Source organism: Ornithodoros turicata, chromosome 2 (assembly GCF_037126465.1).
Source record: "Ornithodoros turicata isolate Travis chromosome 2, ASM3712646v1, whole genome shotgun sequence".
Lineage (NCBI taxonomy): Eukaryota > Metazoa > Arthropoda > Arachnida > Ixodida > Argasidae > Ornithodoros > Ornithodoros turicata.
The window spans coordinates 142,808,742-142,830,933 of NC_088202.1; the positions used below are offsets into that span (position 1 = coordinate 142,808,742).

Here is a 22,192-nt window from a genome sequence, read left to right on the forward strand (position 1 = left end):
CTGCAAAAGTTGTTTCACATGCATGTTAGTTTGAGTACAAGTACAGGTGCTAGAGCGCTAACATGCAGCAAGCTGATCATCTGCACCGTACCTTGGTTACCACAAAAGCATATTTGTCTATTTGCAACCTTAATTGTGTGAGATACAATGTGAAATTATGCTGAATTCTCGATGTGTATTGTTTTGTGTATACGTCAAGTCCCATGTTTGAGTTGTGTACATTAATGTGAATTTCCGTAATTTTTGTGGGTCATTTGTGAAGATGACGTGTGCTAAAATTTTTTTTAATACATTGATTTTTATCATTGGCTTCTATTTGTTTGTATTTCCTGGAAAAAGTAAAGTAGTGCAACCCTAAATTGTTACTTACAGCTTCGAACACCATCGCCTAATTTATGTACTCAGATAGATACAGCTTGGGACAAAAGTTTACGGAACACGTCACTGGCGTATTCCTTCATCCGAGCAGCCCCCTGTTAGCTATAAGGAAGACATCGAATAAGAAACGGGTGACCGGCTGTGTTATCCACCTCCCAGTATGTGTGTCCGCTCGTGTTTGCTGCTAGGGCGTCTCTCCAGTGGAAAAATATGACACCCTAGTGTTCCGTAAACTTTTGTCCCAAGCTGTACCATTTTCACCATCATTTTGCTTTGCCTGCCTAAAAGATAAGCCTGCATGGTGTTCATGCGCAGAATTGAGCAAAAGTTACACCCTAAATTAGGGCCCTCGTCAAGAAAAATAAATAAAAAAATGAAGCATGAGGTCAGAGTAACTATTTAATACGTAAGATTTCTGGCAGAGCCTGCCCGAAAGCGTACATATTAAATAGTTACTCTGATTTCGTGCTTCATTCTTTCGTTATTATTTTTCTTGATTACGTTTCAACGAGCTTGACTGTGTATTTTTTTACCTTCTTGACTTTTTTTACTCCGGTCACTTGTTGCTGTTTTTAGTTTAATGTGTCATAAACCCAAGCCACAATTTCTGCTCACAGCCTCCACAGAAGCCCCGGGTGCAGAGCTTGTCATCCGATCCGCAACGCGCCCTCGTGAGCAGCATCGACGCCGGACGCAATGCAATTGACATATCACTGAGAGAGCTTCAGGTATGCTACACTTACAATATGGCTGCCTCCCAGGCAAAGTGGAACCTGCCAAGGAGTCGTGTATCTCTTCAATAGGTTCCCGAACAGCGTCCTCAGCTGGGCACGGACCCAGCGTCTCTGCAATGGAAGCAGAACAACCTGGACACCCGCAAGCAGAACCTCACTTCCCAATTGGCCGCGATGAATGCTGCCACTGCACAGGTGGTCAGCCTGACCGCAGGTAATTACACCTTTTCTTTCCCCCCTGGGTGACACGCGAGTCGTCGTGTGCTTTGTCAACACAAATGTGTGTGTAAATATTCTTAGAGCAAGTCTCGATGTCTCTGCAGGTCCTCCTGAAGATGTTGACAGCCCAGCCGTTGGACAGGCCATCAGCACGATGTGAGTATGCATTTTTTTCCTTGCTTTGGTTGATGGAAGGTCTCAGTGAAATCCATGTAATCATCGGACTTGTAAGATCATAACAAAAAGGCAGTTGTTATCATGTACCACATGTTGAACTTGAACTTGAACCACATGAACTTTTTGTGTAGCAGTTGTGTAGCTGTGAATAGCTTTTTGTGTAGCTGTGAATCTTGTGTGGATTGACATCCACTGTGAAGAAACACATGTGCTCCAACCAAAGACAAACTTTACATTACTTCACAATAGGAACAATCCGGGGTAGTTGGTATAGGTTCACGATGACGAATAGCAGCAGAAGACAAGGGCTTGTCTTCTGCTGCTATTCGTCATCATTTACTATACTTCACAGAGATGGCGCTGCATTGTGCTGTTTCACCAAACACTCACTAGATGGCGATACACTAGATTTTGCGCTCACTTCTTGAGCGTTCACTGGTGTTACGATATGCCATTACAGTGCAGACCTTTTATAATAATCACGCATGTCGTGGAATACTGGATACGACAAATCTTTTTGTCTACTGGCGGTATATATGTTCTAACATGCGCGACACGCGTTACATTATTCCTGCGAGCTGTGGAAGCCAGTCGTAAAAAATCTGCACGATTTAATGTGCAAGATGATTCAATTAAATGTTGACTTTAGGATACAACTTCGTGCGATAAAGGACCTTTTGGTAGGAATTTTATCGTTTTCACATGAGAACTTCTGCTGAAGAACAAGCACAGAACTTTCAATGGAGAAAATGTGAACGAGTATATTTCATTTACACACAAAATCGCTTATACACTAGTATTCTGCAGTATTTTGACTAGTTCTACATGCAGTCGCTGACCCATATTTCGGATTCCGAAAATTCAAACTTTCCAATTTTCTGGACAAAACTAGTGGCTTCATCAAACGCCCCATAGTACCACTGTGTTTCCACTTCAAATATTTTGGACCGTTTGTTAAAAGTACAGCTTGATTTTTTTGCACGCATTTATCATTTTTTTAGTGTTCCGAATAGAGACTTTAAAAACCGTGGAAACAAGTGGATTTTTGCAATTCACTAAAAATTTTGACTTATTCTGTGGCCCCTAGAAGTAAAAAAAAATCGGTCAGTGGCTGTAGTAGTAGTCTGGCTCGTGAACAATATTATTTTCTGACTCGTGAGGATAACCATGTTCTATGATGTCTATCACGCGCCACCAGTACGAGTTGCAGTATTCATTTCTTCGTTAGTACTTTCTGTATTCAGTATCCGTATATCAGTATCATTCTCATTAAATTAAGTTCTCACACAGCACCACCAACCTGCCGGAAATGTCGAAGGACGTGAAGATGATCGCCGCGCTCATGGACGACGAAGATGCGGGAGATAAACTGATGGATGCTGCACGCAAGCTCTGCAATGCCTTCTCGGACCTCCTGAAGGCAGCAGAACCGCAGAACCGGGCTATAGAGGTGAGCCTAGACCGCCCACGGGCTTAAAAACCGACGTACAGTCGTTTAACTGAAAATCCGGCACGCAGCCACGGCAGAACTTCCTGAACGTGGCAAGCCGAGTTGGAGATGCAAGCCGTGCTGTTCTCTACACCATTGGTGAAGAAGATGAAGTCGACAGTGAACTCCAGGTATTTTTTCTCGAAACAGGGTCATACTCATAATGTAACAGGCGGAAAAAAAAAGAAAAAAAAACCTGAAAGGTTAAAGGGTGTGATTAGTAAATATTTAGAGCCAGATGTTTTCGGGAAATTTTTTTTTTCTAAATTCGGGGGGTAAAAATCGGGTAAATAAACATGCGCATAAATTCCTGTGAATTTGGGGGGAAAAGTTCCAGTATGCTAAGTCCAGGGCGAACTCGGGCTCAGTTGCTCAAACGAACTGTAGTGGTTTGGTACGAATGGTGATGTAACTGAATTTTTCTGCCAAACAAGTAAATTAGGGCGTTCCTGCAGACATCCCAGTGAGGGCAATTTGCCAGGTAAGAATCCGGTTTCACCCTAAAGAGGCAACCTTCAATTCGGGGTGCAAATTCGGGGAAGAATCGGGTAAGACCCTAAAACTTCAGGCTCTATAAATATTGTATGCTTTGGAGGTGTTTTTCTTATCAAATTTTACTATTTATTTAAAGCCCCTTACCAGATAATGCCTACTGATCGTGTGTAGTTTTGAATCTTTGCACAAGGCCAAGATCCTGCCATTGATCTGCAATTTCTGTAATAGCCGTGCGTATTTGACGTGACGCAGGATCAACTTCTAAGCGCGGCCAAGCAAGTAGCCAATGCAACGGCTGCACTGGTACTGGAGGCCAAGAATGTGGCATCAACCTGCGACGAGCAAGATCAGCAAAACAAAGTGATCGGTGCTGCCACCCAGGGGGCCTTGGCTACATCTCAGCTGGTAGCTTGCGCGAAGGTGAGAGATTACAGATGGCCGTCCCCAGTGCACTGAAGCATTATTAAGGGTCGCAAATCCAAGCAAACTGAAAAATCTCAATTTTAGCATACATAATGTTATTAGTTAATTAATTAATGTTATTTTCGTGCACCACGACAGATCGTTGCGCCAACCATCACCAACCACAGCTGCCAAGAGCAACTCACCGAGGCTGCTAAAGAAGTTGGAAAGAGTGTCAACAACATCGTCTACACTTGCCAGGTAATCGTCATGCTTCACATATTGTTTCTGTACTTTAAGGGCACAAACGGTTTTCATGTCGCAATCTCATGAGACTTGCGTTTGTATTTGTGGGAAGCCAAGCTAGGCTATTGTGTGGTACGTTTCAAGTGGTAGTGGGCCTCTGTGAAGACACAGCCTTTACATAAAAAAATCATATTGGTATGTTGATCCTTGTTGTATTTGTGCCAGCCTATGTTGATCAGTTGGGAGTGCATCTGCTTACCAGTCCTAATACTGCAGGATTGAGGATACCAGCACATTAAAGCGACAGACCTGTCCCAAACCGAAGTCTTGTGAGCACTGTAATATTGCTTGCTTATAATGCTCACAGTCGCTGAGCAAAATATTGTGATTAAATTTTGCAACCAACTATTTACAATTGGATATTTTAGCCGTTGCTTTCGCTGCTGTGATGCCACTGTTTCTGGTTGTTGTTCTGCCAAACAGTCAAGCCACTGATCCGAGACGAAACTTAGTGATTGACATTTATCTTAATCACACACCATTATGACGTCAGCTGAAGTACGCCCTTCTTCAACGTCACGCTTACTTCAACGTCAAGCCGAAACAGGATGTGAACGTGCCGTCCATTCTTCTTGCCAAAAGCTATGCCATTTTGCTGGATGAGATTTTACATTTGGCATTTACATTTAACTGTTATCACAAAATCAGGTGGCAGCTCCTAACTGCTACTTTTAGCACAGGATACAGTGTGCCTAGATATATCGGTACACGTTAAGAAACACGCATGTGGACAAAATTAATCCACCGACAGACCACTTCGGTATCGCTCATAATTAGAGCCTGCAGTTTTCGGGAAATATTTTTTTGTAAAATTCGGGGAGTAAAAATCTGGTAAATAAACATGTGCTCTAAATTCGTGCAAATTTGGGTGGAAAAACTTTCAGTACGCCAAATTCGGGGAGAAAAAACGAACTGAACTGTTTCAGTACAAAAGGTTGCGTAACTGCGTTTGCTGCCAAACAAGTTAGTGTGCATTCCTACAGATGTCTCAGCGAGGGCAATTTGACGGGTAAAAATTTTCACCCCAAAAAAAGTTTCACCCTAAAGAGGCAACCTTCAATTTGGGGTGCAAATTCGGGGAAGAATCCTAAAACTTAACCCAAAAACTTCACGGTCTACTCATAATTAGAGCTCGAAGTTTTCGGGAAATATTTTTTTTCTAAATTCGGGGGGTAAAAATCGGGTAAATAAACATGTGCGCTAAATTCATGCAAATTCGGGTGAAAAAACTTCCAGTAGGCTAACTTCGGGGTGAAATCGGGCTCAGTTACTCATAGTAACTATAGTGGTTTGGTACAAACTGTGATGTAACTGCATTTGCTGCCAAACAAGTAAGTTAGTGCATTCCTACAGACATCCAAGTGAAGGCAATTTGCCGGGTAAAAAGTTTCACCCTAAAAAAAGTTTCACCCTAAAAAAAGTTTCACCCTAAAAAAAGTTTCACCCTAAAAAAGTTTCACCCTAAAAAAAAAGTTTCACCCTAAAAAAAAAGTTTCACCCTAAAAAAAAAGTTTTACCCTAAAAAAAAAAGGTTCACCCTAAAAAAAAAAGGTTCACCCTAAAAAAAAAAGGTTCACCCTAAAAAAAAAAGTTCACCCTAAAAAAAAGGTTCACCCTAAAAAAGTTTCACCCTAAACAGGCAACCTTCAATTTGGGGTGCAAATTCGGGGAAGAATCCTAAAACATAACCCTAAGACTTCACGGTCTACTCGCAATCATAGCTGCTTTGTAACATGTAACCCAAACACAACAAACACAAATTGCCATTATTGTTCTATCCGTCACCCTTGGCAGGAGTCGACGGGCGACGACAGGCTATTGGCCGACCTCCGGGGAGCTGCTGCGAGCGTGACCCAAGCCCTGAGCGAGCTGCTGCTTCTGATCCGTACGGCACCAGAGAGGCGAGCCCGTGTCTCCCAGCACGACGAGCCCCTGGACACCATCCTGGATGCCACAGACCGTCTGGTTTCCAGCACGGGCGATGCCCCCGAGATGGTCCGCCAGGCCAAGGTGCTGGCCAACGCTACGGCGCAGCTCATTCAAGCCATCAAGGGTGAAGCCCAGCAGCAGCCCGACTCGGATGTCCAGAAGAGGCTCTTGGCAGCTGCGAAGGTGCTGGCAGATGCCACCGCGCGCATGATCGAAGCAGCAAAGGTGAGTCTGTCCTGGGCAGTGTATGAAATGGAGCTGCGTTTCTGCGTGATGTCGTCAAGAACCTTGCGGGGTAGTTACCTATTAATTAATAGAGCCTTGTGTTTTATGGTTAAACCCAGTTGGGCTCGTTTTTATTCCCCACTTGCATTATCCTTGCTTAGGGTAAAACTCAAAAACAGCGTTACCAAGGTGGAAATTTGGTGAAGCTCAAATTCAGTGAAACTGTCTCGGCTAATTCTCGTTGTTTGATTTGTGGAAATTCAGCTATGTACATGGGCATTCAGCACAGCTGCTCCACATGTAATGTTAATCTGAAATTTGAGAAGCACATTGTTCAAAAATTTTCCACCCCTAAATCTGCTTTCCCACCGGATGTTGCCGCAGTTTACCTAATTTGCGGCTCCTGAAATAAAACCCTCTGTTTGCCCTGTGATTTAAAAAAAAAATATGGAATAAAAAAAAACATAAAAAAGTGTCTATCAATTAATAATCGGCTATACCAAAAGTCTTCTAAATTAAAGAAGGCCTGCTCAATGCCCCCTCTGTCCTTTACTATGTGAACATAGTGTCACGGTGCCATAAAAATGGGGATATACTGTAAACATATTTTTATTTGCGATGTATTAATTTTCGCAAATTTCGCGACCGCTAAAAAATCACGAAAAATTGTACTCTCGAACGCAGCTTGGCATTGATGATGCGGAAGGAAGCAGCGCTGGAACCGCGAAATTAAATACTCGTGAATACCTTCACAAACGACTGAATGCGCTATTCATAAAAATTAATACATTGCAAATAAAAATACATTTACAGTATTCACACGTATTTGAAATACAGTGCAATCTTTTCAAGTAAAGCACAGGCACATTCAAGCTATGTTTGAGACATGTCACGGCTGCATGTATTTTGATTGAATTTTATGAAGGAAGTTACATGTTGTGGGAGAGACAGCGTTGAGTGTTCTACAAATGTACTTCTTCTCAAGCAGTTGAGTTTGCGTAAACATTGTAGTACCGCGCACTTTCAGGGATGTGCCAAGAACCCGCACGACTCGGAGACCCAAGCAGCACTGCGCAAAGCTGCAGAAGACCTGCGCAGTGCTACTAACGTTGCTGCAAGCAATGCTCTCAAGAGGAAGCTCGTGCTTCGTCTTGAGGTAACGTCCTTCCAAAGCTGAAGATATTCTGTGCGCGTAGTACTAACGTGGCTGCCTACCAACAGAACGCAGCACGACACGCAGCTGCTGCAGCAACGCAGAATATTGCAGCTGCCCAGGGTGTAGCTGCATACAACGAAAATCCTCAGCTGCAGGACGAACTCACGGAGAGCTGTCGGGTAAGAGTAAGGCCATTGAATTGGATGTGGTTACACGTTACCATCAGTAGTGATAAGCAGGCGTGAAAAGATGTGTGGTTTATCGCGTGTCATGTTATGCTGTCATCGCCGATTTAATGTTCGGGGGTGTCTCCGTTAGCTGTAACCTGGTACCGAAGGGCTAGCTCGGGATTGGTCTGTATTCCGCCGTCGAGCTCGCGGAGAGTTGGCTGCATCATTAGGACTGGCAGCTTCATCCTGTATATTCTGTACATGACAATATTGCCACGTTTTGTGCCAGTATGTTGGTACTGCCCTTGTCCTTGTCTCCGTGTTACAATTAAAAGAGCAAGTAAAATTACCAGTTATATAATGCGCAATAACGGGTTATATAAAGGGAGATTAGTCTTCCATAATGTGGATAGATGAATGTGGGAAATTGTCCACAGTTGAAGTGAGTGATTTTGGAGTACAAAAGGAGCAAGTGATGCTGAGAATGTTATCAGCTGAGCACTTGTATTCCTACTATACATTTCTTACTCTTTGAGTGGCAGTTAGTATGAAATAAAATACTAATCAGTGATGTCACAAACTGTTCAAGTTCCAAAATGTTTACTGAAGTTGGACTATCTTTGGTCGTGCATATACCGGATATGAAAGCACGTTTTATGACTCGAAAAGCCCCATGTATTGGAATTATGTTTGGACATGACGCTGTGAATCTTTCTGTGTGTTATGTGTTTAAATGCTGGCCAAATGGAAACTTTGGGAAATACCTGTTGTGGACACCACCTATCGACCTCTGCTGGAGCACCACAAACATTTGTATTCTCACGTGTGATTTATATTCGTAACATTTGACTTCAAGCTCTTGTTTTTCTTAAATAACGAAAACGAAATTAACCTCGTTTTAAAACTTGATTAGAATGTTAATGTTTTCAAACGTTTGCGAATCTGACTGGGGGCTCTAAAGTTCATAAGCTGCGTGAACCGGCGGGCTTGGCTATGAACCGGAAGACATCACTACATATAAGTTAATTGTTTAGTTCAGAATGTAACGAGATGCAAATTTGTGGATGTAGTGTGTGTCCCAAAACGCAAATGTCATTGTACGACATCCCATATAGAGATCCTGTGGATGTCCGGACCTTGTAGGGATGTCCCTGGGACATTAACAGTTTGCTGGGGCGCAAACTTATCAACCTTTCTGCTGTACAGGATGTGGCTGGCGTGATCCCACGAGTCGTACAGGGCATTAAGGGCACTGTGGCAGAGCCAGACAGCGCTGCCAACCAACTTAGGCTCATCTCTTCCTGTGAGGACATGATTGTGGTGAGTTTCGTCCGGCCCTCGTCGCTAATGCGCCAAAAAAACCTTAATCATCATCATCATCATCATCATGAGTTTCGTCCATCATCTCGTTTTTATCTCAGTATATCCATTCTACGGTAAAACCTCGTTAATTTGGGTCGCACGGGACACTCGAAAATTTTGGAGCTATCCGAATGTCAAAATATTGAACGGACAACAAAATATGCAGTATAAGCAGGGAGTGACTTTTTCGGGTTAAACCTGATTCCGCCCGGTTATTCCCCCTTGAATTGACTTCCGACCAATTCGGGTTAAACCTGGTTTCTCCCTGAATTCCAGTCACTATGAAATCCTCAAGTGACGTTTCCACTGAAGACGAACAAGGGTCGCCACGTGTAACACATGTAAGAATGGGTCACTTACGTTCCCAGCAATACAGTCGCCGTCCGATTTTTCGGACTCGGCGGGGATCGCGCAAAAGTACGAATAATCGAGCGGTCCGAAAAAACGAATTTCGCTTCAAAATAAACTTTACTAAGCCCTAGTAGGCTGGAAAAATTTGTGCTTTCCTAACGCGCTTCCAGCTCTGCCTGATAACGTCAGCTTCTATTTCCCGAAGCGACATTTCGTCAATGTACACTGTCAGAGGCACCGCCGTCATCAAGTCCGCAAGTCGGCTTCGCCTTACGCATGCGTGCTTTAGGTGAAGCTCGCTTTACAGCGCTGTCGGGCGACTCGCGGGCGGAGAGCACGTGCTGGGCCGGTGGCCAAATCGAAGACGCAAAGGCGCCACGACAGACCTCTTCTACACAGAGGAATGGAAAATGAACAATCATCACTGCCTATTATTTTGCCTCAATATTTTAGTTGGTTGATTTCTTTCGATACGAATTTCGGACGATACCAATATTTTCCGTCACCCCAAGAGAGAAATTCGCTGGTTGGGCAAACAGAGTCCGAAATATCGAGTGACGGAGCTGCACGGCGTCCGAAATTTTGGACGCTCTTATACATCAACTCTATGGGACCCGCGGCCGTTCCGCGAACGAGTCCGGATAATCGAGCATGTCCGAAAAATCAGGGTCCGAAAAATCGGTCGGCGACTGTACACCCACGTGTGTCAACACTGTCTGTGCCTTCGGGGGTTACCATTGGAAGGTCACGATCCCGCAAAAAAAAAAAAACAGAAAAGAGAGATTAGGAAAGGACTGAATAGACGAGAGGGGGAAACAAAAACACCGGATAACACCCGAAGGCACAATTATCGCCCAATTTCTCCCCGAATAACAGATTTAAAAATAGTGCCCGATTTTTACGCCCCCGTATCTGAGAAAGGCATTTAACCCAAAAAAAATTCACTCCTTAAGTATAAGATATACTTGCAGTTATGAAGGTACTTTTAGTTCTTAAAAAATTGGAAGAGTTGTTTGCTTTTGAGAGTGGAAATGTGCTGTTAAAGGTACTGTAAAGCAGTAGACAAGCATGATATGCATATATGTGATGTGACTAGAGACTTTGTTGCTTCTAAATACCATATGCGGAACCATACGACCGACAACGCGCTATAAATATTTTTAATTTGCCATGAACAATGCGGCGTAGTGCAGCGGTGCGACGCCTGGTGTCAAACAAACCCCTGTACAGCGGGCAACACTGAAAATTGGTATTACACACTATTACATCGGAACTTCATTATTTTAGTAACCATATTATTAGTTTCCCTGTTTACCTGTGCATTCTGAAAACCCTGTTAACAGTGTTTTTTGTGAAGTAACCCAGCGCTGGCCGCTGTTCGATGGAGGCTCTCCCTACTTCTCTACTGCGCCTGCACGCTCCTTCTGTTCGCGGCCTCTTTCGAACGAACAAACTCTCTCTCTGTGAACCTCTGTGAACAAACAAGTCCCGACGCTGTCTGGCTTCTTGAACGTCTGACACATTTTTTTTTTCAACGGCTCAGCATTTCATTTCAGTTCGCTTATCCGTTTATCCTCAGATGTGGATCGTTGTGTGAATTGCAGGGACGGATTTTACGGTGGATTGTTATGTCGGGCCCAGTGTTATACGCGTGCAATGTGGTTGCCGCCGTATGTGGCAGGAGTATGGAATCATTTCGAATACCTAGTACAGTGTTGCCCGTAATCTTTAATTGTAATTTCCTAATTAATTGCACCGTCGATTGGAACGAAACTTGCACAGTTTTTTGTCCTGGTGGCTTGGACTATCGAATAGACGCACTAAATGACATTTGGTCGGTGCTACTTTACAGTACCTTTAAAGCAAGTTTTCTTACTGGTGTCAAGTACTCTACTCTCATCATGCAACCTTGGTCTTTACGTACTCCTGATCACGCCATATTTTTTCATTACTTCTTGACGCCATCCTTCGGGGCTTCCAGTAAGTCTACTTTTATGGCGAGGCCCTTAGTTTCATACTTCGTGCACCTCTGAGGTGTTGCCATGGCACTGGCAACCATAGCGATGCATACTGCATGCCAGCTCTCTTTAATTGTAGAGTGGCGCCACCCTTGGTCTTTTTTCAGTTCGTTACCGACGCTCGCTGTTTGTGCGGATGCACTTCTCTCGAGCCGTGAGCGTCTGAATTGCACAGTGCGCACCCGACCGTTTCCAAATTGACCAGATTTTATTGCCGTAGACTAATATGGAAGTCTTCCGGGACCACGCAGGTAGTCCAAATTATCCGAATTTGCCAATTAACGGGGGCTCAAATTAGCGAGGTTTTACTGTAGACGGAATTGTCTAGTGCACACCTGACTGCTTCCAAATTAACCAGTGTTTATTGCCGTAGACTAATATGGAATTCTTCTGGGACCGCGCAGGTAGTCCAAATTATCCGAATTTGCCAATTAACGGGGGCTCAAATTAGCGAGGTTTTACTGTAGACGGAATTGTCTAGTGCACACCTGACTGCTTCCAAATTAACCAGTGTTTATTGCCGTAGACTAATATGGAATTCTTCTGGGACCGCGCAGGTAGTCCAAATTATTCGAATTTGCCCATTAACGGGGGTCAAATTAGCGATGTTTTACTGTAGATTTGTTTCTTAAATAGTAAAGTAAATAGTAAGTGTCCCTGCAGTATGTTGACATAATGCCTTTACTCTACCTTTCAGCCTACCTCGAAGCTGGTGACTGCATCCAAGGCGTGTGTTCCAACTGTCTCTGACCCAGCGCACTCCACACAGCTGAACAACGCGCAAAAACAGACCGCCGCTGCACTCACGGACCTCCGCAGTGCACTGGGCAAGGTAGGAATATTGTTCGGGAATGTCCTACAACACTTTCCGTCCAGGTGCATGCTGTCCTGTGTTCCTAAGTATGTTGCGATCACCACTGTAGGCTCAGGAAGCATGTGGAAGAAAACATGAGGAGATTGATGCTGCTTTGGACCTGATCAAGGAGCTAGACAAGGAACTGGAAGAGTTCCGTAAGGCTGCCCTTGCTCTGGAGCTCCGACCACTCCCTGGTGAAAATGTGAGTCTCCTAGCAGAGTTGCAGACAGTCAGATGGCATGAAAACAAGGCATGGACAGTGACACGTAAGACAATCAAAGTGGAAGATTCAGCGGTTGAGGGTAGATTGGAGCAAAAGCTTCAGTTCAAGTGCTGCCAATATTTCTAGAAGAACAGTCCCGGTTTGAAATATTTGCTATTCCTGCAATGAGGTTTTCAGGCTTCAATACGTACCCCCAAAGTACAGTCATCCTCGTATTTCTTCCGTGCAATGCCATGTCCATGATACTGCTCTGTATGTGCATTATCGTTGTTGCCATCATGCCTTGCCACAATGCCCACATGGGTGACTTACATGAAAAATACATAGGGCCTGACTTTTTCGGGTTTTATTTTTGGCCAACTTCGGGGGGTAAATATCGGGTGATATTTTTCATTCGAAAATTCGGGTGTATTTGGGTTAAATCCCGTTACGGCATATTCTGCCGTCAGGAATTCGGGTGTATTCGGGTGATTTTTTTTTGTTTAATAAAAATTTGTCTTAACATGGAACTAATGTTTAGCAATGTTATCAAACTTTATTTTAATGCACGCTTATGAGTGTGCCACGCGACCCGGATGTTTTCGGGTAGATTCGGGTTAAACCCGAATTTTACAGATTTCGTTCGGGGGGTAAATATCGGGCGGGTACGGGTTTAACCGTAAAAAGTCAGGCCCTAAAAATACAGTGCAATTTTTGTTGACTTGATGTCTTAGTTTGTTTGATGCTGCCGCTACTTGGATACATACAGTATTCCAATTATTTTAACTAGGTCCTGCAAATGACATGATGTGACGTCTCTTGCTTGAAAGTTTCCCCTAGTTTGAAAGTAATGCACTTTGAGATTGACTTTGACATGACTAGTTCACTCTTGTTGTAGAGTGACCTGTGTGCCCTGAAGTTGGGAGCCACTTCCAAGATCGTGGGATCATCCATGGCTCAACTCCTTACAGCTTCTTCCCAGGTGTGTGTGCACTTTCTGGCTGCATTGTGTGAACGGACAATTTCAGAAAATCCCAGTGCTCCTTGTGCGCGCATTGCATCCTGGGCGCTTACTGAAGGGGGGGAACAAAGAATAATCCTTCAGGTTTCGCTTTCACTGACGTTGACACGTCGTGGACAGTGGACCCCGGTAGGGGGAAATAAACAGTTTGGAGGCCACCCATTTCTTTCGTATTAGTAAACTCCCACAGTTCAAAGCGGCGCTTGGATTTTCTTGGATTTCTCGACAATCTCGGATAAGCTTGGACAATCTTGGATTTTCTGAAGTCGTCTATTGCCGCAGAAGAACGTCAGACGACAGAAGGTGCATTCTTTTCGCTTGCACCTCCTGCACCAGATCTGAACTGGATTATTCGCGTGCTGCACTTTCCTGTTGAAAAGAAAGGCATTACTAATAAAGTTCCTTTCAGCTGGAAAGTGCAGCTCCCGAAAACCCGTCTTGCGTGGAGTCCAAGGTAGTGCAGTCCAGTGCAAGTGAAAAGAATGCGCTTAGAGAACCTCCGTCTGCACGCTATTTTTGTGCCAGCGGTGCTACAATGGCACTTTTGTTGACTTGCAAGACGTGGAAATTCTTTTCTGAAGCTGCAGATTTCTGAGCTCACTTTTTCAAAAGATTTTTTTTTCTTCTCTGCAACAGCTAGGGGCACGAATGAGTGAGGCCCCCCCGCGTAGCTTTGCACAGTTCTCTCAGTAAAACGTTTGTTATTACAGGGTAATGAAAGCTACACGGGCATAGCTGCACGCGACACAGCCAATGCTCTCAAGGACTTGACAAGTGCAGTTCGTGGTGTCGCTGCTACCACTGATGACCGTGATGTGCAGACGAGAATAATTGGTCACGCTCGAGAGGTGCTGGACCGGTCGGGCCACCTGCTCGAGGAATCTCGGCACGCCGTGCTTAACCCGAGCGACCCCGGCAACCAGCAGCGGCTCACCCAGGTGAGTCAACACGGCGTGCTGTTGTCCTGCTTCCAGCTTCCACTTCCAGCTTCCATTTCCAGCTTCAGTGATGTGAGATGAGTCCTCTGCTTGAATTTCAGGTGGCCAAGTCCGTGTCTACGGCTCTCAACAACTGCATCAGCTGCCTGCCCGGTCAGAAGGACGTGGACGACACAATACGCTCCATCACGGAAAGTACGCAGGCTCTCAACAACCAGGACGTGAGTATCACTAAATCAATCAATCAATCTCGTTCTGATAACCGATCGCAATATAGGGATGAACCTGAGTACGAGAAACATGGTTATAACTAGAGCCTGAAGTTTTCGGTAAATATTTTTTTCTAAATTCGGGGGGTAAAAATCGGGTAAATGAACGTGCGCACTAAATTCGTGCGAATTCGGGTGGAAAAACTTCCAGTATGCTAAATTCGGGGAGGAATCGGGCTCAGTTACTCAAACTAACTGAACTGGTTTGGTACAAATGGGGATGTAACTGCGTTTGCTGCCAAACAAGTAAGTTGGTGCATTCCTACAGACATCCCAGTGAGGGGAATTTGCCGGGTAAAAATCGGGTTTCGCCCCAAAGAGTGAGCCTTCAATTTTGGGGAGCAAATTCGGGGAAGAATCGTGTAAAACCCTAAAACTTCAGGCTCTAGTTATAACCAGGGCCTTGTGTTTTAGGGCTAAACCAGGTAAAACCAGTTTTTACCCCCAATTTGCATCATCGTCACTTAGGGTAAAACCCAAAAATCCCCCCAAATGAACTTTCCCAAAGTGCAAAATCAGCCACCAATACATGCACTAGACAATACAGGCAGCTGCAAAACATCTCACCATTCGTCTGAAGTGCGAAGACGCACACTTCATGTGTTCTTTGCCCGAGATACAGTCGGCAGTCGTTAATTCAACCACAGATATTTGTTTGAATTATCGAAATTTTGAAGTAACAATATTTCGCCCGTATATACGCTGGACAAAATTATGGTTTCTTACATTTGTATCTCCACATATAAAGCACATTTTTTTATGTTTCCTCGTCGAGATCCTCACTTAAAGCTGAGGACAACATTTCCAATACTCAAAAATACTTAGACCCTGATGTTTTAGGGTTAAACCCGATTTTTCCCGGAATTTGCACCCCGAATTGAGGTTCACCTATCTAGGGTTAAACCCGATTTCTTCCTGCAAAACTGCACCTAGGCTGGGCACCTCAAGGCATCGACATACTAGTGTCTCACAAAATATGCGACTGGCCCCTTACTTCTGGCACTCTGGATAAACGGTACCAGTGAACGTTTATTCTACAATAATGCCCGATTTCTCCCCAAAATCAGTGTGATGGTAATTTTTCTGCCCGAATTTGCATGAATTTTCGACATCAATTTATTGACCCGATTTCTACCCCCCGAATTTGGAAAAATGTAAAACTCGAAAACTTCACGGTCTAATTAGATACTCCTTGTCAAAAACACACGTGTTGAAAGATTACCTCTTGCAATGAGTCTGAAGCAGAGCGTTCAGTTCGGTCTTTGTCGTCTGCAAAAAAAGCTCAGCGTTTCAGAACGCGCACGCTACGCTTCTATGCACGCGTCATGTCGGGAATGGCCTCCATTTTAACGCAGTAAAAAATGTCGGTGCGTTGGGCGCTCGGGAGATGGGAAGTTCCAAAAACCATGAAGGTTTGAAGCGAGATGAGTGCGGTTTGAATTATTGGACTGGGAAATACACATTGGTTCTGTGGGGCGTTTGACGGTACCAACAGTATTGTCCGAAATATTGGAGGGTCCGAATTATTGGTCGGCAACCGCAACTCCCCCGCGAAAGCGTTACGTGCGGCACATTTTGAAGTAACTCACATTCAGGCAGCAGCTCAACCAGCAGCAACTCGAGCAGCTGAAGTTTCATTTTGTGCACACATTTTGTCTCTCACTAAAATCTCAGTTTCACAAATTTTTGTGCAAAACAGATTACTCCATTACGAAGAGGTCACACGAATATCGTACATTCATTGTACGGCACAATACAACAGCATGCAAAAAATTAATTGAAGAAGAGTTAATTAAATTAATTGAAGAACAACACCAAAGCAGTACCTACATTTAATGTGGATGCACAGCGACTATAAGAAGCTACGTGACTATGCATCATTATTAGAGACTGAAGTTTTAGGGTTTAACCCGATTCTTCCCCGAATTGAAGGTTGCCTCTTTAGGGTGAAACCCGATTTTTACCCGGCAAATTGCCCTCACTGAGACGTCTGTAGGAATATGGAGTATGTGTTTATTTAGCCGATTTTTACCCCCGGAATTTAGAAAAAAATAATTCCCGAAAACTTCAGGCTCTAATCTTTAAGAAGGAGGGAATTTGCGTACTGTAATTAAGTAGATTTGAAATTATTAAGTACTTCAAAATTCAATGCTGCCATCACATCCTCCGCGTCCTGAAGAGTTTAAACGCTCGTGAAAACCCACAACATCTACCGTGCACAGTTCCCAGTGAGTAACAAGTCCTACGGCGAACTGCAATCGCACCTCAACGAGGCTGCCGCGAACCTCAACGAGGCAACGAGCCACGTCGTCCAGTCTTCGAGGGGCAACCACGTGCAGCTCGCGTCTTCGGTGAAGCGTTTCGGCAACGCCTTCGGCGACCTGCTGGGATGCGGCATGGAAATGGCGGGCCAGACCAAGGACCAAGAGGTGCGCGGTCAGATGGTGGTCAGCATGAAGAACGTGTCCATGGTGTCCAGCAAGTTGCTGGTGACCGCCAAGTCTGTGGCCGCCGACCCGAGCGCTCCGAACGCCAAGACTCAGCTGGCCGCCGCAGCGAGGGCCGTCACGGACAGCATCAACCACCTCGTGGACGTCTGCACGTCCGCGGCTCCGGGACAGAAGGAATGCGACAGCGCCGTGAGAGCCATACAAGTAAGGGTCAGGAGCTTATCTCGCGGGGAAAGAAGTTCTAAATTTTATTAATTTATGTACCCTCAGGGCATAGTACAGCACATAGTACAGTAGTAGGGCACAGTAATGGGGGAGTGAGTTATCAATAAGTACACAAAAACAGTAGAAAAGTCATGCTAGCAACAATAACTCATTGGGTCGTGAAATATTCGCACTTTAACGTGAACATCTTCGATGCAAGTGTGTCTGGTTGGGCAAAAACAATAATAGTAATGAAAACACTGTAAACTATCATAAATGGCACTTTTTGAAGTTGAGGTTTGAAGTTGAAGTTTATTCTCAACCGAAGATAGCAAAATCATATATACGAAACGAAGGACCCGGTTATTTTAATACATTAGTGAACGAAATTGGTGTCAAACGACCCCTTAACATGGAGATAGAATGGAGAAAATATTACCTGTAACATTAGAGAGGAGCATAGCGCAGGAATTTAGTGTGGATTAGTGTCTCTTTTTTTAGTGCAGTACGCAATGAATTGAGTCTGGATTGTTCATCAAAGCATTGTCTAACAAAATCTCTAAATTTAGCGGCAGAAGCTGTTTTTTGTTATTAACTCGCACAACTGTATTGTGCGCATCTAAAGGCGTAATTCTATTCCTAGTACCACCAATCGTGTTAATACGTAGCATTCGATTGCATTTGTGCACATTCTAAAGAAGTGCCGTGACCCACATTGTTAAAAATATTTCATATTGGGTACACCAGTCAGTGGTGCCAGCAGCTTATCAGTGTTGACACTCATAAATAATTCATTAAATTAATAAATAAATATACAGATGATGCGGCCTCTGCTTGACCAGCCAAATGAACCGATCAACGACCTTACGTACTTCGACTGCCTGGATGCCGTGGTGGACAAATCTCGTGTAAGTTTGAAAATACCTGACCCCCTGCAATAAAAATGGATTTAGTTGTTTAGACTTTCTATTTACGTTGCTCTTTTGAACATAAACAACTGTACCGTTTTTTAAGCAGTTAAGGTTCGCGCCCCCGCCCATACATAGATGAAATTTTATGTGTGCAGGTCTTGGGTGATGCCATGACGGGCATAGGAAATCATGCGAAACGGAGCGAACATGAACGCTTTGGTGATTCTGTCAAGGAAGTTTCCGGCGCCATCTGTGGCTTGGTGGAGGCCTCAGCACAGGTCAGTATCCTTTCTTAGAGTGCACTTGGGGTGTCCTTGGGGTGCACTGCCGGTGGCTAACCGATGTCACATTGGGCTGGCCATGCAAACCCGATCAGTTGTGATCACCCCCAGGCGATGATCGTTTGCTTTGGTGGCAAAGGTTGGTTGAGGAGAGTGACAGAACGGAAGGCACTGCAAAAAAGAGCATGAGTTTGTGCACTGAAACAGCATGTACCTGCACCTTTTCTTCGAAAACTATTTTTCGAAAACTGGGAATTGTCAAAATTTCCTGAGAATACTGTTTGAATACCTATTCAATTCAACTTTGAAGTTTTGAATATTCGTATAGCTCTACTGATTTCCGCCACTGTCACTTTAGATAAAGCTCGGAAAATACCAAAAACCAAAACTCTACAAAGCGCAAATTCGGCCACTCATGCAGGCTCTGGGAGACACTAAATGCTTCTGGTGTGGCGCTGCCTTTCACCATATTGTGTGAAAATCTCACTGTTCATATGATGTCACCGTATTTTACTGTTTTACAGCTTCTAACATAGTACTCGATTTTTACCCCCATTTGAAAAAAAGAAAAATAGGTCTAGAGCTGAGGGTTTATGTGTATTCTCATTGCAATATGTTCCCATATATATACTAGTCCTATAACATATTCAATGATGCACTGCGTGACAATATGGTTCAATTAAATTTGTCCAGGCTGCATACCTTGTGGGAGCTTCGGACCCAACTAGTGTTGTGGGTAAGCAAGGTCTCGTGGACCTAGCTCATTTTGCACGAGCCAGCCAAGCCATCCAGATGGCTTGTCAGCAACTCTCCAACCCAGCCTCTTCACAGCAACAGGTAAGTAAACAAAACAGCGACTACGGCAATGAAAATTTCCTGATTCTGATAGTGACATTTTCAAGAATTGTCATTATGTTTAACCCCGTAGATTTGGTATGTAGCACTCAAGAAGTGCTTGGTGTAAACTAACGGCTTCAGATGTGAGCATACGCGAAAGAAAGGATAATAGAGTTTCCATAATCAATAGAAGCATTGATCTTGTGTCCATACTGGCATACTCCTGGCATACCTGATGCTGTGTCATACCTGGCATACTTGTGTCCATCCTGGCTACTGGCATACTGGCATAACTGTGTGTCTACCACATGTGTGAACCCATTGCAGCCATCAAATTTCCCTAAATTATTACCTAAACACTTTTGCACGTACAGTGCAATCCTGTTAATTGTATCTGAAAGGGGACCCAAGTTTCCAAGATTCGTTTGAATAATGCAGAGTTTGAATTAAAGGGAATTCCTCTTTAGTCCCCCCTCTCCTTTCCATCACTATGCCCCTGACGGTGATTTATTCCTCTTTCCTCCTGCACAAGTGTTACCTTTACAAGTATTCTACTCGAAGTGTTACCTTTACAAGTATTCTACTCGTGTTTTACCCGATTCTTCCCCGAATGGCACCTTCAGTGATTCGAGTAAAACGCGATTTCTCCCCGAATCAACTTTTCGTCGCGTGACCCGGAAACTGCGACGCACAACTGCGGTAATGGGAGAGACGGAGGGATTATGGGACCCGGGCATCAGTTCGAATTAATGGGGTTGCGCTGTACTTTAGCAGCAAATCTATTGTTGTTGTTGAATTAATGGTGAAGAAGGAGCTCATATAACATGACTGCTGTCTCATCTACAGATTCTCTCCGCGGCTACAGTAATAGCCAAGCACACGTCCTCGCTGTGCAATGCTTGTCGGGTGGCTTCTTCGAAGACGACAAACCCTGTGGCCAAACGCCACTTTGTACAGTCCGCCAAGGACGTAGCGAGTGCAACGGCCAGTCTGGTGAAAGAGATTAAGGTTAGAACAGCTGATTTACTCAAAGTTCTACTACTGACTACTTTCTACTACTACTAAGTTCTACTAGTCTAAGTTCATTTACTGATACATTGGCTTTCTCTGTCAAAGCTAATTTGACGTTTCAGCCACTGTCAGCCAATTTATATAAAAAAAAAAAAAAATATTGCAGGTGCTGGACCAGGATCCGAGCGACTCTAACCGACACAAGTGCAGCGAGGCAACTCGACCACTCGTGGAAGCTGTCGAGAGCCTCACCACGTTTGCAAGTTCCCCAGAGTTTGCTGGCATTCCCGCACGCATCAGCTCTAAGGTATGTGGGCATCTTCAACATCACCTTTTTAGAGCGCAGGCTCGCAAAAAGCCCGAGAAGGGGCGAGGGGAACACACACAACGCACTGATTTTAAGATGTGTGACCTACCTGGCCAACTTTTAATGCGGTATACTTTCGTTGGTGTACAGTAACAAAATGTCCCATGATGAATGATCATGCAGATGTGATCGTACAGAAACGAAAGAGCGTTCGTCAACGAAACTTTGACAAGTTTTTCTGATCACTGCACTTAATAAAGTAGTGTTTTCAGTCAGGTTCGTTTTTTTGGGATTGCTCGATTGTTCGGACTCTGTGGAGCTGCTGTCCAGTCCGAAAAATCGGTTGTTTTTGCTTGGAATAGAAAGTTATATATCTAATAGAAAGTTACATATATAAATATCTACGCAAGCATACCATTCTTCAACTGCAAGTGTTTTGGTTGCAAACTTGGTGTTCGATTCTAGGCCAGGGCTTCCCAGGAACCGATCACATCTGCTGGTAAAAGCGTGATCGATGGGTCTTGCAACATGATAATGTCGGCCAAGTCGTTAGCCCTGAATCCCAAGGACCCACCCACATGGCAGAGTCTGTCCAACCACAGCAAGGGCGTCTCCGATGGTATAAAACGCCTGGTGTCCGCAATCAGGTAGGCCAAGCTTATTTTGGCGTTCCAAGAGACCGTTTTACGAAAGCAAGCGCCACCTGTGTCACGCAATCGCTCATGGGAACTTTGAGCGCCTTAGAGTATTACGCGACTGCCAGGTGCGGAGGTAGAAGAAGAACAACAACGTTCTCGGTGTGCTCACAGCAGCGTCGTCAGCCGGGGTAAACCATAACCGAAGCAGGCGACGGAGCAGTGACCCTCAGAGTTCCCATGCTGCTTTGCGCCGTGCGCTTGGTGGCGCGCTCACCTTTGTAAAATCGTCTATTGGAGGATGTTCCTATGTATTTTAGAGTTTCAGATTCTTCATTGCCTGTCACCTCGCGGTGCAAAAATTTAAATGAAATACTGACGACATATTGTTTCTTCTCTAATATTGGGTTTGAAATATTCCCCTGAAACCTTTTAAGAATTCTGTGCTTCCACCAAACAAATGTAGTTCCATCATCATTTTTCGTTTTGCATTACGCATTCGTGTCTTTCCCTTTGTCTTTTATAGTTTGTTTCCTTTGCTGTTTTTTTTTCTCTGTCACTTACCACTATTTTTATAGTTACGTGCTTATTTATGTCGTTATAGGGTGCAATCCCATTAATCCGGACTTGAACGAAACCGAAGATTTGTTCAATTAGTGCGGAGTTCGAACTAAAGGGGGTCGCTCTGAAGGAGGGCTTGATATGTTGACAGTGCATGCTAGCTGCTTCGCAGATGAGTCATCACTAGCTAGGCCTTGCAGCACGTTCGCGGTCAAGTGGTGGCGGAAATATATCCTTAACCACAATGCACCATGTCTTGATCTGTGTTTGCCTTTGGGTTTGAGGCTGTGTATGAGAC

General features: G+C 44.3%; 1 protein-coding gene across 5 annotated transcripts in view; it reads left to right on the forward strand.

The window, feature by feature from the left end:
- LOC135386276 (talin-2-like) overlaps nt 1–22,192 on the forward strand; it is an 82,015-nt gene that overhangs the window by 34,124 nt on the left and 25,699 nt on the right. For all 5 annotated transcript variants that reach the window (XM_064616105.1, XM_064616101.1, XM_064616102.1 and 2 more), the window contains exons 17-39: nt 996–1,106; nt 1,182–1,326; nt 1,436–1,487; nt 2,799–2,958; nt 3,027–3,128; nt 3,745–3,912; nt 4,054–4,155; nt 5,995–6,354; nt 7,382–7,510; nt 7,576–7,689; nt 8,887–9,000; nt 12,109–12,243; nt 12,335–12,469; nt 13,368–13,451; nt 14,201–14,428; nt 14,530–14,649; nt 16,920–17,351; nt 18,170–18,259; nt 18,418–18,540; nt 19,237–19,380; nt 20,227–20,388; nt 20,558–20,698; nt 21,164–21,345. In XM_064616105.1, the coding sequence (XP_064472175.1) occupies nt 996–1,106; nt 1,182–1,326; nt 1,436–1,487; nt 2,799–2,958; nt 3,027–3,128; nt 3,745–3,912; nt 4,054–4,155; nt 5,995–6,354; nt 7,382–7,510; nt 7,576–7,689; nt 8,887–9,000; nt 12,109–12,243; nt 12,335–12,469; nt 13,368–13,451; nt 14,201–14,428; nt 14,530–14,649; nt 16,920–17,351; nt 18,170–18,259; nt 18,418–18,540; nt 19,237–19,380; nt 20,227–20,388; nt 20,558–20,698; nt 21,164–21,345 (3,533 nt within the window). The remainder of the gene's footprint in view (nt 1–995; nt 1,107–1,181; nt 1,327–1,435; nt 1,488–2,798; nt 2,959–3,026; nt 3,129–3,744; nt 3,913–4,053; nt 4,156–5,994; nt 6,355–7,381; nt 7,511–7,575; nt 7,690–8,886; nt 9,001–12,108; nt 12,244–12,334; nt 12,470–13,367; nt 13,452–14,200; nt 14,429–14,529; nt 14,650–16,919; nt 17,352–18,169; nt 18,260–18,417; nt 18,541–19,236; nt 19,381–20,226; nt 20,389–20,557; nt 20,699–21,163; nt 21,346–22,192) is intronic.